Below are 16,678 nucleotides of genomic sequence, written 5' to 3'. Positions count from 1 at the left end.
CGTTGTGTTTGGAATAGATCAAATTTCAGATGAATGTATTTCAGGGAAGAAACGTTTGTTCTAGATCTCCGTATCTTTTTGTTCGCAGGGTGTTACTCTCACTGATCTTAAGGAGGCAGAGAAGACCCTCGGTATTGCCACTGAGAAGAAGCCCCAGGAGCAGCTGGAAAGGAGGGAAGAAGTGAAAGAGAACGATGGCAGGAGAGAAAGGAGTTCAGTCAGTGATGACAAGGTATGAAAAATTGAGGTGGCTCAGAGCTGGCGGGGAAGACGGAAACAAGTGCCTCTGACGCAGGGAGTCTCAAACAAGGTGCATCAGTTTAAAACTTCAGGGCAATTCCAAGGCACATTATTTAAAACAAGACCAATGGGAAACAGTTACACAAGCAAAGGAAAAACTTGATGAAAGAGTATGGAATTGAAAATTTGTGGATGAAAATTGATAGATTCTTATACCAGTGTTAAAATATATGAAACAAAAGTGGGTATTGAGATTTAGATTCAAATCAGCCATCAACTGGTGGAACTGGTCCACTGATACCTACCAGATACTGAACTTCCGCAAGTGTGGACATGGAGAGGATGTTTCCGATAATGGGAGAGTCTAGGACCAGAGGGCACAGCCTCTGAATTAAAGGATGTCCCTTTAGAACAGAGATAAGGAATTTGTTCAGCCTTTAAATTTAGTTGTAAAATTCATGGCCACAGGTGGCTGTGGAGAACAAGTTATTTGGGTATATTTATGGTGGAGTTTGATAGGTTCTTTATTAGTCAAGGAGTCAAAAGTTATGGGGAGAAGGCAGGAGATGGGGTTGAGAGAGAATAAATCAGCCATGATGGAGTGGTAGAGCAGACAAGATGGGCTGAATGGCATTAATTCTGCTCCCTTGTCTAATGGTCTAACATACTCGGGTTTAAAGAGTAACTATCACTCCTGCACTGCACGTTTGGTGGGTGCCGAGGTGGAGATCTGATTGGAAACAGCTCACGCCAACATCTGAGTGTGCTGACAACCAGTGTGTTTTATAGGAATTAAAATACATTGCCGTGATTTCTGATAAATGAATCAAAATATTTTTTAAGTTCTATTGTTTAATATTGATAGATTCTTGGACCGCTAATTGCTGGTGTGCTGACAGTTCTGATTACTTCCTGTTATCTCTAAAGAATGGCGTTTATTTTTGTTCTGCTCTCAAACCAAGCCAGTGTTTTCTGTGCTACCCCTACAGGATGTGGCTAGTCGACTGAGACCCCTGGCCACGGACACTGTTAACTCTGCCTCCTCACTCACTTCTGCGTATTCCAGATATTCTGTTCCTGCAGCTTCTCAGGGCTCTGATAAAGGTAAAATGAAATCAGGCTAATGTTTGTTTTACAACAGGAAATGTTCTCTTCCCAGCTTGTATGAACCATACACAGGAACAAACCACAGGGGCTTTAGTTTTCCATGTGTTTTTAGAGTGACCACCGTTGTAATTAGCTTGCAAAGATGTCACTGGGGAACTTAGTTTGTAATGTAATGTAACTCCCAATGAATTGCTGTCATGAAGAAAGTTTCCACTGTGTGACAGACAACCCATCTGTGCTATGAGTAAAGAACACAGAACATTACAGTACAGTACAGTACAGGCCCTTCGGCCCACAAAGTTGTGCCGACCTTTTAACCTACTCCAAGATCAATTTGCCCCTTCTCTCCTGAGTAGCCATCCATTTTTCTTTCATCCACTTGCTTTTTGAAGTCTGCTAAATATCCAGCCTCTGCCACCACCTTTGGTTGTGTATCCTCTCGCACCACTCACTGTGTAAAAAAACTTTTTTTAAAAACCTACCTTTGACATTTCCACCCCTCCCCCATACGTTTCTCCACTCACTTTAAAAATATATCCTCTTGTATTAGCCACTTACATCCTGGGAAATAGTCCCTGGCTGCCCACTCAATCTCTGCCTCCTAGCATCGTGTACACATCTATCGAGTTATCTCTTATTCTCTGCTCCAAACCAAAAATCCCTCACTCAACCAACAAGTTAGATATTTGGCAGAGTAATGGTGATACAGAGCGCAGTATTAAAATGCACCCCAATATATCTCTTGAGTGGAAGGCGTGCAGTCCTAACTTGGGGTAGTCATTCTGATGGAGAGGTGCAAAAGTCAGTGTGTCCAGTAGGCAGACAAGTTAGTGAATGTCAAGGGGGTTCAAGCTAAAGTGCATCTATTTGAACACAAGGAGTATCACTTAGTAAAGTAAATAACTCGGAGCTTTAACACGGGTACGTGATGTTGTTGCCATCACTGGGACATAATTGGTGAATGGACAAGACTGACAACTCTATCTTAGTGTATAGAATTTCACTTGAGACGGGAGTGTGGGAGAAGGTAAAAGCGGAAGAGGTAATGCACTGTTAGGCAAAAATTGCATTGCTACATTATTTAGGGGGTGACACAGTAGCGTAGCAGTTAGCTTAACGCTTTACAGCACCAGCAATCTGGATTCATTCACTGCTGTTATCTGTAAGGCGTTTGAACATTCTCCCTGTGACCGTGTGGGTTTCCTCCCACATTCTAAAGATATATGGGTTAGGGTTCGTAAGTTGTGAACATGCTGTGTTGGCGTCAGAAGCGTGGTGACAATCGTGGGCTGACCCCAGAGCATCCTCAGACTGTGTTGGTCAGTGATAGGAATGACACATTTCACTGTATGCTTCGATGTACACGTGACAAATAAAGCTAATCCTCTTTCTACTGAGGGAGGATATCCCTGAAGGGTCTCAGTTGAGACCAGATGGGTAGGGATCAGAACTTGCTGTTATGTTGCTGAGAGTGTAATTAGAAACTCCCATGAGCCAGCAGGTGTTAGAGGAACAGGTGTGTAGCCAGATACCAGAGATGTACAATACAAAGTTATCATACTGGAGGATTTCATTTTCAAAAATATTAGTGTGAAAGGCTCAGTTGGGGGGGGTGGGGTTGAGGTGCCGAGGAGATCTTTTTTGGCACAGCTTGTAGATAGAAGAAAGGGGGAAGGAGTATTATTGAATGTTGGGGAATGTAGATCATGTAGAGGGAGTGTCAGTGAGGGAACTTTTTGGACATAGTGACAAAAATTCCATATATTTTTAAGTGGTTATGGAAAAGGGTAAGGATGGACCAGCAAGGACTTGAATTTGGAGAAGCCTAATGTAGCGGGGTGGCAAGGTGGATATATGTCTACCGAAGGAGGTGTATGCCACTCCTTCCCTCCGCTAGCCTACAGATCACCCTTGGGCAAGGTGTAGCACTGTCTTATTCCATCCCCCACCCCCGATCAGAGTCACATGAAACCATGAGAGCAGATGGTGGTTGGTCGTGTGAGCAGCTGGTGAATATCATAAGTCCTGGTTATGTGACTTCTGACGCCAGGCAATCTCTGAACAGTATTGATAATGACTGAAGTCACCCATCTTGTAAAGACACTGCTCAGAAGGAGGCAATGGCAAGCCACTTCTGTAGAAAATTCTGCCATGGATGATCATGGTGTGGGACCATGATTGCTTATGTCATACAATACAGCACATAACAATGAAGATCTTAATCTAAAGGAGGTCTGGCAAAGATAGCTTACGGGTGTATCTACTCGCAGCAGATGACATTTGCACAGTAGCAAAACACTTAACAAGGCAATAACTTTTATAAATTCTTCTCATTGTTTCCCATTGTGTAGATGTCGACTTACTGCAAGTAGATAGAAGTTATTTCTCTCTTTTAAATAGGGAGGGAGGTTATGCTCCAGCATTCAAATTTTGCACATATTTCAACTGTGTGTAGTTCTGGTCACCAAGCAATAGGAAGCATATAACAACACCAGAGAGGGTGTGGAGGAGATTTGCTGGGATATTGTTTGGGAAGCAGATTCCATTTCTGAGGAGAGAGAGGAGAGACTGGGTTCATTTCCCAAAATGGAGCCAAGGAGGTAGTCAGGAACATAAGACATGTAAAATTGAGGACTATAGATCAGGTAGACGGCACAGAATTTCTCCCCACATTGGAGGAAGATGAGACTGGAGGGCATAAAATTAAGCTAAGGGGTAAGAAATTTAGAGGGAACTATTTTCATCCTGAGAGTGGCCCATACCTGGGGTGCGCTGCATGAGGGAGTGATGAGGCGCTGACAGTGTTTTAAGTAGGGCCAAGGCGAGCATTTCAATCGCCTTGGCATAGAAGGCTATTGACCGAGTGCTGATCAATACAAGAGGAGACCAATCAACCCAGAGGTCTCCATGGATCTGGTGGGCCAAATGGCCTGTTTCCAAAATGGCTTTATGACTGATATTTACTTTCACTGATTTCTTTGGTTCCTCATACACCATTTAGGAGCAACACTATAACAATTTTGCAAATAACTAGTTTCTCTTGAAGCTTTTATTTATTTTGAGAGGGGTTACACCACGTAGACAGTTTCTTTCTCTTCCAGGCGAGGAGTCGGAAAGCAGCAAAAGGGAAGGAGGGGATGGCGACAATAACAGTCGGAATCGGATATCTGTGCGAGATCGGCGGAAAGCCAGGAAAGAACGCCGGTTCACTGGCAAAACAGATTCCACAGAAGAGGTGAGTACCAGGGAGGAGTAACTCTAAAGGGCTAATCAGAGAGCGCGCTGAATTACGGAGCATGCTTAGCTGGGCAACACTGGCTTGGGAGACCAAGTTTGCTGTGTACAGTGGTTGGAAGCTACTTCCAAAATATTTGCTTTCTACTTACCTGTAATTCTTGATTCTGAATTGTTGTGGGTACATAAATTATAACCCTCTGTGCAGTGGAAGAAACCAGAAGAGGTTGTTGTTCCCAGGGCTAGTAGGTTTATACAAACTGTTTCTAAGCAATTAATCTGTTCAACCATTCTAGTTGCCCCCACGCTTCTTTCTATTACTCCCTGTCACTGCATACTTTAAACCAACTTTTTATAATTTTGTTTACTTTGTAAATACATGCTGATTTTATCCCACATCCATCCTTTAACCTCCAACTTTCTTTTTTATATAATTGTTTATTCTTAATAATTTTTGAATATTATTTATTTCATATCGCACCCTGACCAACACATGACAGCAAATCCCTAAAACACATAGATGTATATGGCAAATAAAAGTGATCCTTGATCCTTTAAAAATGTAGAAGTTCAGCACTTGTTTATCTTGCCTGTATGTTGTATATTCATTCAACCTGTCTCTGATGGTAAATCCTAACTTCACTGTTCTCTCCCCACTTTGAAGCTGAAAGCTTGGTTGGATTAATGTCCTTGCACTTGATGGACCCTGGCAGTCTGTGGCTGTTTGATCCATACAAGTCAGCAGTTAGATCATATGTACATGGGGAAGTTCCAGCACATCTTCCATGTTAATATGCTGGCTCTCTGTGTTGCCTAATGGGATTTAATAGCAAAGGCAGCCGTTAAACAGGAGTGTATCAATTGTTTAATGCATTTGTCTCCTTAGTAACAATGGTTGCACATCAGCTCCATGTTATTGCAATTTGATACCCATGGTGTTCCCATGTACCTTGCACGGCAGGAAATCCACATGTCAACATGCATGATTGGGAACAAGAGGAGACCAATCAACCCTCAGTCCTGCTCCTCCATTGATAGTGACTGATCTGCATTAGTGTTTGCCCATGATAACCTTTCTTCCCCCTGCCTATTAAGTATTTCACATCTGTGCCTTAGAAGTATTCAGTCCATTTCCACTATCCTTTCAGGAAGAAAGATCCAAAGACTCAAAGCAGTTTGGCACAGACTGGATGGGCTGAAGGCCCTGCTTCTGCTTCTGACTCTGACTTGCTCCGGTTTTAAATGGGCGACTCTTTTTAAGCGGTCACACTTAATTTCAGATTAAAAGATAGCGGAGTACAGCATGGGAACAGGACTTTTGGCCCACAGTGTTCCATCGAGCCAATTAAATTAGTAATCAAATGCCCAACCAAACATGGTGTCCATATCCTTCCTTTTTCCTCACATTCATGTGCTTAACTATGAACACCTCTATCAGATCTGCCTTCACCACCAACCCAGGCATTGCACTGCAGGCACCCACCACTCTCTGCATTTTAAAAGAAAATCTTGCGTGTTTCTGATGAACTTATCCCCTCTCACCTTAAACGCATGCCCACTCTTCCACAAGTCTCCTCATTCATCTAAGTTCCAGCAGGAAACAAGCGTAGTCTATACAAACTAGGGTATTATGTAAGTAAACCTTCTCTGAAGTATCTCCAATGCATTACCATTCTTCCTTGACAAAAGAGACCAGCGGTGGTACTCCAGGTGTGATCTCACCGAGTGATTCTGTAACCAAAGCATTAATGCCCTACTAGTCTGTTCATTTCCTCCAGCAATAACCAGTGACACCCTGTTATCTTTCCTAATTATGTTCTGCACTTGGATGCTGGTCTGTAGCAAATCATTTGCTAGCACATCACAGTCTAGCATTTGTGTTTTTTTTTGTACCGTACCACAATGGAAAGTTTTGCATTGCCCACATTGGTCTCCTGTTGCCAGTTATCTGTCCACCAACTCATCTACCTCCTGCTTGCATCTTCCCAGATTGCTTTTTGACTCGGTGTCAACAGTAACAGCAATCATGCACAGTTGAAGTGCTATCATCCCATCAATTCTATAAACTGGTAAAGATATTGGCCAACTAGGGAAAGACCCTTTTGTAGAATCTTCGTCACACAGCACAGGCACTAGCCTTCAGCCCTCTGCTCCATGCCAACTAAGATGCCCATCTTAGCTTGTCCTATTTGGCTGCCCATGGCAAATATCCTTGGACCTTACCTGCCCAACTGTCTTTTAAATGTTAATTATATGTGCGTCAACCACTTCCTCAGGCAGATCATTCCATACCACCCTCTGTGTATTGTTTTAAAAAGGGTTTCTGTTCAAGTTTCTATCAAATCTTTCCCCTCGTTCTAGATTCCCCAACCCTGGAAGTACACACAGGACATTAGCATATTGGCTAGTTGTGCCAACTAGAGATTGGGGTTCAATTCCCGCCACTGTCTGTAAGGCATTTGTACATTCACCCTGTGACTGCATGGGTTTCCTCCCGCATTCCAAAGATTTGCGGGTTAGGATTAGGAAGTTGTCGGCATGCTGTGCTGGTGGCAAAAGTGTGGCGACATTTGCAGACTGCTCCCAGCACATCCTTGGACTGTGTTGATTGTTGATGCAAATGACACATTTCACTGTATGTTTCAATGTATATGTGACAAATCAAGCTAATCTTGTATAAAATCTATGCCCCTCATGATATTATACAAATATATAAGATCACCCTTCAGTCTCCTGCTTTAAGTGGGGGGGGGGGGAGTACTTGTTATGTATGTGTGTATGTATATAATAAACCTCCCTACCAGCTAGGCAATCTTATACCCACCTCCTACAACATCAGCTCTTATTTGCACCAGTGTCCTTTGTTTTAGCACCTTGCTCAGCAGCAGTTCTTTGGTGATTGCAATCGTCTCCAGTTCCTGCAAACATAGATCTATTTTATGTTGGCCCGTGACTTCTTGTCTAGTTGCAGAGACAGTGGTAAGTTGTGGTATTGAAATGCATGGAAATGGCCCGTCCTACAGATATTTTACTGTCTCTTGCTACTACCTTTTACCTAATTGCAAGAGTAACACATACAAAATGCTGGAGGACCTCAGTGGGTTGGGCAGCATCTATGGGAAGGAACAAATGCTCTCACTTCCCACCTTCTCACTTCATTCTCCCCTCACCTGGCTTCACCTATCACCTTCTAGCTTGTACTCCTTCCTCTCCACCCATCTTATTCTGACTTCTTCGCTCAATTCGAAAATATGTCTATTTATTCCCCTCCATAGATGCTGCCTGACTTGCTGAGTTCTTCCAGGATTTTGTATGTGTTACTCTGGGTTTCCACCATCTGCAGAATCTCTCAATTGCAAGATTAGTCTTGGTCACCTATTGTGTCACCTGTTGGCATTAATTTAAAGAATCACTTCACCACCAAAAAAAAGATTGTCATTTAATTCTGCCCACAAAACCTGTCTGGTTACTAGAGCAAGTTTCTGTTGTAATGGTTCCTGTCCATGCCTTTAGTTTAAGGAGTGTTTGTTTCTGTCATTCTCAGTGCATGAATGTCACTAGATTTTTCACAAAACTTTGGTGTCAGTTCAAGGCACAGCTACTTTCAAAGGTTCACAGTTTCATTTTATTCAATGTACACAACTCTGAAATTCTTCAATTCTCTGGGTAGCCATGAAACCAAGAAAGAAAAGAAAAGCCGCCGATCATCAACCCCCAAATCCCTCCTCCCCATTAAAAAAACAACAAACAGAAACGGAACAGGCATATCAACCCCCAAATCCCTCCTCCCCATTAAAAAAACAACAAACAGAAACGGAACAGGCATATCAACCCCCAAATCCCTCCTCCCCATTAAAAAAACAACAAACAGAAACGGAACAGGCATATCGACCCCCAAATCCCTCCTCCCCATTAAAAAAAACAACAAACAGAAACGGAACAGGCATATCAACCCCCAAATCCCTCCTCCCCATTAAAAAAACAACAAACAGAAACGGAACAGGCATATCAACCCCCAAATCCCTCCTCCCCATTAAAAAAACAACAAACAGAAACGGAACAGGCATATCAACCCCCAAATCCCTCCTCCCCATTAAAAAAACAACAAACAGAAACGGAACAGGCATATCAACCCCCAAATCCCTCCTCCCCATTAAAAAAACAACAAACAGAAACGGAACAGGCATATCGACCCCCAAATCCCTCCTCCCCATTAAAAAAAACAACAAACAGAAACGGAACAGGCATATCAACCCCCAAATCCCTCCTCCCCATTAAAAAAACAACAAACAGAAACGGAACAGGCATATCAACCCCCAAATCCCTCCTCCCCATTAAAAAAACAACAAACAGAAACGGAACAGGCATATCAACCCCCAAATCCCTCCTCCCACACAAAAAACACACAAAATGGATCAGGCACATCGACCCCCAAATTCCTCTTCTCGCAGAAAAAAAGAACAAAAGTGATCAGGCCCCTCCTGGGCCAGATTCCTGAAATTTCATGATCCAACATGTCCAAATCATTGGAAGCCATGATATCTGCCTGAATATTTTGTTCCTCGACAATGACACCACTTGCCCTGACTTGTTCTCATAGAGTAGATGGGAGGGCTGCCTTGTATGGTTGGGGCTGAAGTTAGAACTGAGAAGGTTTGGTTTTATGTACAAGACTCTTAGTATTGCTTTTGTACACTGAGCAGAGAACATTTGCCTGACTGAGTAGTAGTCTGTTTACTTTGGTGAAAGAAGGTTTATCCTTTTTTTTAATGTAATATAATTTACATTAATATTTTTTTCCTGAGGGACAAATTCAGTTCACTTGTGTTGTCACTACTTAAACACAAGAGACTGCAGATGCTGAAATTCAGAGCAACACACACAGAATGCTGGAGGAACTTGACTAGTTAGGCATAATTGGAGGAGAATAAGCGGTCAAAGTTTCAGACCGAAACCCTTCATTGGGACTTAACACTACTTTAGTTGTTTGGATTGAATGGCAGGGTTTGGCAAATCCCTGCTTGTCAAGATAATTTCCTAGCAGCAAGTACTTTGGTACATCATAGCTGTACTATATTGTTACCTCCTTCTGGATAGCTTTCATATGTTTTCTATAAGAATAATGGGTGAATGAGAGAACTTGTATCATTTGCTGTTAAGACTGCTTATTCCTTTAGCCTTTATCTTCCATTCATTTACGACTTGATGTGATGTAAATTGAACCTGATTAATACACACACAAAATACTGGAGGACTCAGCAGGTCAGGCAGCATCTATTACAATGAATAAACAGTTGATATTTTGGGTCAAGACCCTTATTAGGACTGGAAAGGAAGGGGGAAGATGCCATTTTGTGTGTGTTGCGCTGGATTTCCAGCATCTGCAGAATCTCTTCTGACTAATCTTGATTGTTGCCTCACCAATTGCATCCTTACTTAACAAATGTGGTAAGATTTGGGCCCATCAATCAGATTATCATTTTCTTAAAGAACAGTATAGACCCTTCAGACCTCAATGTTGTGCCAACCTTTTAACCTGCTCTACGATCAATCTAAGCTTCCCTCCTACATAGCCCTCTACTTTTCTTTCATTCATGTGCCTATCTAAGAGTTTTTTTGAATGTCTCTAATATATCTGTCTCTACCACCGCCCCTGGCTGGGCATTCCATGCACACACAATTTCTGTGAACAGAGCCTAACTCAACTTTCCCTAACCCCATGCTTTCCTCCAATCACCTCTTTTATTAGCCATTTCCACTCTGGGAAAAAGTCTGTGGCTATCCACTCGATCTATACCTCTTAACATCTTGTACATCTCTGTCAAGTTACCTCTCATCCTCCTTCTCTCCAAAGAGAAAAGCTTTAGCTTGCTCATAGACGTGCTTTCTAATCCAGGCAGCATGCTGGTAAATCTTCTCAGCACCCTCTCTAAAGCTTCCACATCCTTCCTATAATGAGGTGATCAAAACAGAACACAGTATTCCAAGTGTGGTCTAACTATGGTTTTACATTGCTGGAACATTACCTCATGGCGCTTGAACCCAATCCCCAGACTATTGAAAGTTAATTTCCTGTTGTTATACATGTCTACTGCTTTCTGAGAGTGTTGCTTGTAAGGCCTTTGCTCTATTAAACAATATATTATTTAAAATGAGCAAAGAAGGGTTTCCCTGTGCTAAGAGAGCACAATATTATCGTCACTCATTGTGTAGAAACACAAGAGAGCAGACTGTTGGGTTTGTCTATTTAATACGATGTTTTCTGTGTTGCTGTGTTTCAGGAAGACAGCACAGAGCAGATGAACAGTGTGGATACTTCAGCAGACAGGCAAGACTATTTAACTCATTGACAGAACAGATTTAAATGATTCGCACAGCCTAATAGATTTTATCTGTGCTGCACAACAAATTAAACAATCTGTCCCAATTAAATGCTTAAAGGTGATCAGTTCCCCTGGTTTCCAGCTTCAGTCATGTCTGTTTACCCCCTGGTCCTGTAGCAACAAACAACTGTTTGTCCTGTCCTCCATTGTGCCTCCTCTTTGGAACTCTCTGTAGTTGCCCTAACTATTTTTTGATAGTAATTTCCCCAGCTTGCTGCAAAGGTTGAACCTGTACAGATCAGATCCTGTATGTTTTCCTCGCTGATCTAAGTTTACAGTTTGTTCAGATTTCATGGCAATGGTAAAGGTGTGGTTTAAACAGCTTTATGCTCTTTATTTATTTTGACCATAAGACCATAACACATAGGAGCAGAATTAGGCCATTTGATTGATTTCATTATGGTTGATCCATTTCTCCCTCAATCCCATTCTCATGCCTTCTCCCCGTAACCTTTCACACTATCACCAATCAAGAACCTATGAACCTTTGCCCTAAGTACACCCAATGACCTGGCCTCCACAGCCACCTGTGGCAATGAATTCTACAGATTTGCCACCCTCTGGCTAAAGAAATCCCTCCTCATCTCCATTCTAAATGGACATCCCTTTATTCTGGGGCTGTGCTCTCTTGCCCTAGACTCATCCACTTTCGAAAACATCCTCTCCACATCCATTCTATCCAGGCCTTTTAACAGTCAATGGGTTTCAATGAGATCTCCTCCCCCCCGCCCCCCCCCCCACCCCAGTATTCTTCTAAATTCCAGCAAGTAAAGGCTATCATAAATAGCTCCTCATACGATAAGCCTTTCATTCGTGGAATCATTCTTGTAAACCTCCTCTGAGCCCTCTCCAATGTCAGCACATTGGAGAGGTACTGTTCACAGTACTCCCCAAGTGAGGCCTCACCAGTACCTTATGAAGCTGTAGCATTTCATCCTTGCTTTTATATTCTAGTACTCTCAAAATGAATGCTAACATTGCATCTGCCTTCCTCACCACCGACTCAACCTGCAAATTAACTATGAGGACTTCCAAGTCCCTGGATTTTTGAATTTTCTCCCCATTTAGAAAATATGCTTTTATTCCTTCTCCCAAAGTGCATAACCATACATTTCCCAACACTGTATTCCATTTCTTTTAGAGATACGGTGCCGAATAGTCCCTTCCATCCAACGAGCCACACCGCCCAGAAACCCATCTATTTAACCCTAGCCCAACTGAACTCCGAACTCCGATGACCCGAGCTGTAACAGCATCACACTAATCACGATGCTACCTATACAGTCCCGTGCTGTACTAGGATTAACAAAATCTAAATAATGCTGGAGATTGGGATAAAATAAAGCTCGAATTTATAGAGCTGAATTCTTCGCACATGTTGGTCAGAATTCATCCCAGGGAATTTACATTGTGAGTCATGCATATGAGCCCAACTGGAGCATGGGGAGTATTTCTGGATACTATCCTCTACAAGTGATGTCCTTTACATGTGATGGAAGGGGCAAAAAAGAATCGCTGAAATGGGCATTGCTTGAACATCTTCACTCAGAGGGTGGTGCAAGAGTGGGATGAGCTGCCAGCTGAAGTGGTGGATGCAGGTTTAATTGTATTGTTTTTAAGACAAGTTTGGATAGGTATGTGAATGGGAGGGATACGGAGGGCTAATATCCAGGTGCAGATCGATGGGCTAGGAAGAAAAACAGGTTGTCACAGACTAAATGGCCTGTTACTGTGCTGTAGTGCTCTATGATTATACGATTGACGAGAGTCTCATGTTACTGCACCTTGGAGAGATATGAGTTAGAGTTTCTGACAGAGAATTGGATACATGCCAGAGGGGAATCTTTCAAGGCAGCGATGAAAGGGAGTAAGTGGTTCTGAAGAACCACAGGTTGTCCATATGCATTATCATTCCATTATCTCCACTCTTTTCTGTTTCTTTAATTTGTTCGATCCAATTTGCAATAATGACATAAGCACATGGAGATTCTGCAGATGCTGTAAATCTTGAGCAACACACACAAAGTACTGCCAGGTTGAGGCCACTCTCAGGTTGGAGGAGCAACACCTCATCTGGCTAGCCTCTAACCTGAAGGCATAAACATTGATTTCTCTAACTTCTGGCAATTTCTCCCCCCTCCCCCTTCTCTCTTTTACCATTCCCCATTCTTCCCCCCCCCCCACCTGTCCATTGCCTCACTCTAACGCTCCTTCTGCTTCCCATGGTCCACTTTCCTCTCCTATCAGATTCCTCCACCGTCAGTGCTTTCCATTTTTACCTGTCACCTCCCAGCTTCTTACTTCATCCCTCACCCTTCACCTTCCCCCTCACCTGGTCTCACATCGCCTGCCAACTTGTATTCCTTCCTCACCCACCCACCTTCTTATTCTGGGTTCTTCCATCTTCCTTCCGAATCCTGATGAAGAGTCTCAGCCCGAAACGCCGACTTTTTATTTCCCTCCATAGATGCTGCCTGACCTGTTGAGTTCCTCCAGCATTTTGTGTGTGTTACACAATAATAACATGGCTTTGATTGAACGGTTCCTGTTCATAAGGTATCTGCAGAAACTCATCCAGCGGGGTCCTGTGCTTCATGATTAAACCTTAAAACAAAAAGAGAAGCCAGGTACCACAATGTCAAATGTCTTTACCTGCAAGCCCTCATTTCTTACCTACAAGACTCTGAAATGGGCTAAATCTTACATTGCCATTCTAACATTGTCTGGCCAAATTATGAGACAGAAATCAGAAATATTTTAAATAAATGTGTTACTCAGAAAGTAATGGATGCCCGGAATGTGCTGCCTGATATGGTGGTAGAGACAAATACTTTATAGAGACTTTAAAAAGACTTTTGGATGGGCACATAGATGTAAGGAAGATGGTGGGATATGCACATGGTGTAGGTAGGAGAGATTAATGTTTGGATGTTTTTGATTTGGCTTTTTGCTGGTTCGGTGCAACATTGTTGGCCGAATGGTTTGTTCCTATGCTGTCCTCTTGTATGTTCTACTGTCTTCAAATTGTTGTGAATACCAGGACGACTAGGGCTTCCTAGACTCTGAAGTTCTGGTGGTCATGTGGATTGAAGGATAGGACGGTGAGATACAGGTACACTTGAGTGAGGACTAAGTTTGAAGGGCTAAGTAACCTATTGTTCCTATGACTATGCTGGTTTTGCCACAGTTGAGAAAATCTGGGTGGCGCAATAACATAGCAGATAGTGTGATGCTTTACAGTGCCAGCTGTAAAATCAGGGTTCAGTTTCTGCTGCTGTTGTAAGGAATTTGTATTTATTCTCCCCTTGACCACATGGCTTTCCTCCCACATTCCAAAGACTTATGGATTAGGGTTGGTAATTTGTAAGCATGCTTCCTCAAATGACACATTCCACTGTATGTTTCATGTACATGTGACACGTAAAGCTAATCTTTAGTCAGCATCTGACAAGGGAAAATCCAACAAAGGTCTAACTTCTCATTGTCTTTTTGCTGGAAATCTAACATATAGCTATGTGAGGACATCTATAGTGACCTCCTATAACTAACCAAACTACCAAGAATAAGTCACTGTTCATGCATGATTTACAACCATTTAGATATGTGTTTGAAAGCACCTGATGCCTTCAAAATTGTACTTCATTTGGAAAACAACCTAACAGTAATCTGACAAAAAATTACAAAGTGTGGTCTAAGTTAGCTGGGCAGTCATATTGCATTTCCATTCTGTCATGGAATGGTAACTGCTCCAAAATCAACTTCAGCAGCTTTTCTGTGACAGAGAGAACATTCCACAACAGCTGAGTTGCACTGAAATCAACTTGCAGATCCTTTCCCATTCCCATTCATGGCTGAAGTTCTAGCCTAGAACAACGGGACTTGAATTTTGGTTCAATTCTGTGTTTATCTGTTTTTTTCTGATGTTCTAAGTCTTAGATATATGTTTGATCCTGCTATAAATAGTAGGTTAGAGCTTATTTCTGGTGGCGACCGATGAAAACTAAAGTAATCTCCTCTTGGTTGGTGACAGATCTAGTTCAAGTCCGGCCGACCAAATAAGTGATTGGACTCGGGACAGAATTGGAACTTCCACTCATCGCAGTGCAGGCGTAGTGACAGACAGTAATGGTGACTTCAGGAAGGTAATAATGGGCGAAGGGTTTGGATCATTGTGTGAATGTGTTATATTGAGCATTTCAGTCTGGGTGAACATTGATTGTACAGTTGCCAAAGATGATTAGCGCAATCACAATCTGAACAGGTAACTTTAATCAAAGTATGTACAATATATGTTACCATAAACTACTTTCTTGCAGACATTTACAGGAAAATAAGAGGTTACAATAGACGTTATGAAAAATTATACATAAAGAATTTCAATTTTTAAATACAATTAAGAGAAAATTGTTGAAGCAATGTAAGACATTGATGCTGGTTGCAGTCCTGTACAACGTTCACATAGAATGAAGTTCACAGAATTTGATCATAAACACTGGAGACTGGTGTTTACTTTAGAACTGCCTCAGTGTTGGTCACAAGAAATGCACGGCCAAGAAGGTTCAACAAATGGTGATACGAAGAAGAGCAAGATCACTGTAAAATAAATCGTGTTGACATCGGGGAAGCAGAGTTTCTCATTTGGGCACAGATGGACATCTATACAAGCTCTAATCATGGGACCAAGTGGCTTGACTGCAGACTGCTGAAACCCAGTTCAAATTATGGTTACTGTGTCCAATGGGATTCAAACTAAGCTAACCACTTACTTTAAAAACAATGCAATCAACCCAAGAATAATTAGATTATGAGGACACTTAGTCCTCGTTTATTGTCATTTAGAAATGCATGCATTAAAAAAATGATACAACATTCCTCCAGAATAATATCACAAGAAAACACAGGACAAACCAAGACTAAAACTGACAAAACCACATAATTATAACATATAGTTATGTAAAAGTGATTATGGTAAAAGTGTTGGTTTAACTCTGTTGAAAGTCTCTGCCCAGTGGGTCAGAAGATCAAAGATTCAAGCCCACTATTCAAGATGCAAGTGTACATCCTTAGTTGGTCCACCATTGCAGTTATGAGAGAGATTGATCTCTTTTTTAGCACATCATTAGGTGGATGTTAATGATCTCATGACGTGCTGGAGAAACTCAGCAGATCAGGCAGCAGCTATGGAGAGGAATAAGCAATTGACTTTTTGGGCCGAGACCCTTCATCTGGGCTGGAAAGGAAGGGGACAGAAGCCAGAGGGTGGGGAAGGAGTACAAGCTGATGGGTGAGACCAGGTGACGGGGAATGAAGTGAGAAACTGGGAGTGACAGGTGGAAAAGGTAAAGGACAAATCTGATAGGAGATGACAGTGGACCATAGAAGAAAGGAAAGGAGGAGGGGAACCTGAGAGAGGTGATGAGCAGGTGAGAGGGGAACCAAAATAGGGAATGGAAAAGGAGAATAGGAAGGGAGAAAAATTAATGGAAGTTAGGTCGTTTGACTGTGTTTCAAGATTCAAAGTACATTTGTTATCAAAGTATGTATCCTTAGAGGCAGCTACAAAACAAGAAACCCAAAAGAGCCCACTTTAAAAAAAACAATAGCACGCAATGCACAGAGAGGGAAATGAATACACAAGTCCTGCAAACAATAAAAGCAAGCAACAGTATTCAGAAGGAAAGTGAGTCTATAGACACGAAGCCCAGAGCAGGCCT

At 42.2% G+C, this 16,678-nt stretch overlaps 1 protein-coding gene across 2 annotated transcripts in view; it reads left to right on the top strand.

Annotated features, from left to right (window-relative positions):
• Positions 1-16,678, top strand: part of LOC140204948 (protein phosphatase 1 regulatory subunit 12C-like) — an 83,076-nt gene that overhangs the window by 54,957 nt on the left and 11,441 nt on the right. For both annotated transcript variants that reach the window (XM_072271942.1, XM_072271941.1), the window contains 5 exons: positions 89-232; positions 1,230-1,344; positions 4,449-4,582; positions 10,863-10,909; positions 14,995-15,106. In XM_072271942.1, the coding sequence (XP_072128043.1) occupies positions 89-232; positions 1,230-1,344; positions 4,449-4,582; positions 10,863-10,909; positions 14,995-15,106 (552 nt within the window). The remainder of the gene's footprint in view (positions 1-88; positions 233-1,229; positions 1,345-4,448; positions 4,583-10,862; positions 10,910-14,994; positions 15,107-16,678) is intronic.

This window comes from Mobula birostris, chromosome 11 (genome assembly GCF_030028105.1).
Source record: "Mobula birostris isolate sMobBir1 chromosome 11, sMobBir1.hap1, whole genome shotgun sequence".
In the NCBI taxonomy this organism is placed as follows: Eukaryota; Metazoa; Chordata; class Chondrichthyes; order Myliobatiformes; family Myliobatidae; genus Mobula; species Mobula birostris.
This window is presented reverse-complemented; position numbering and strand designations above follow the sequence as displayed.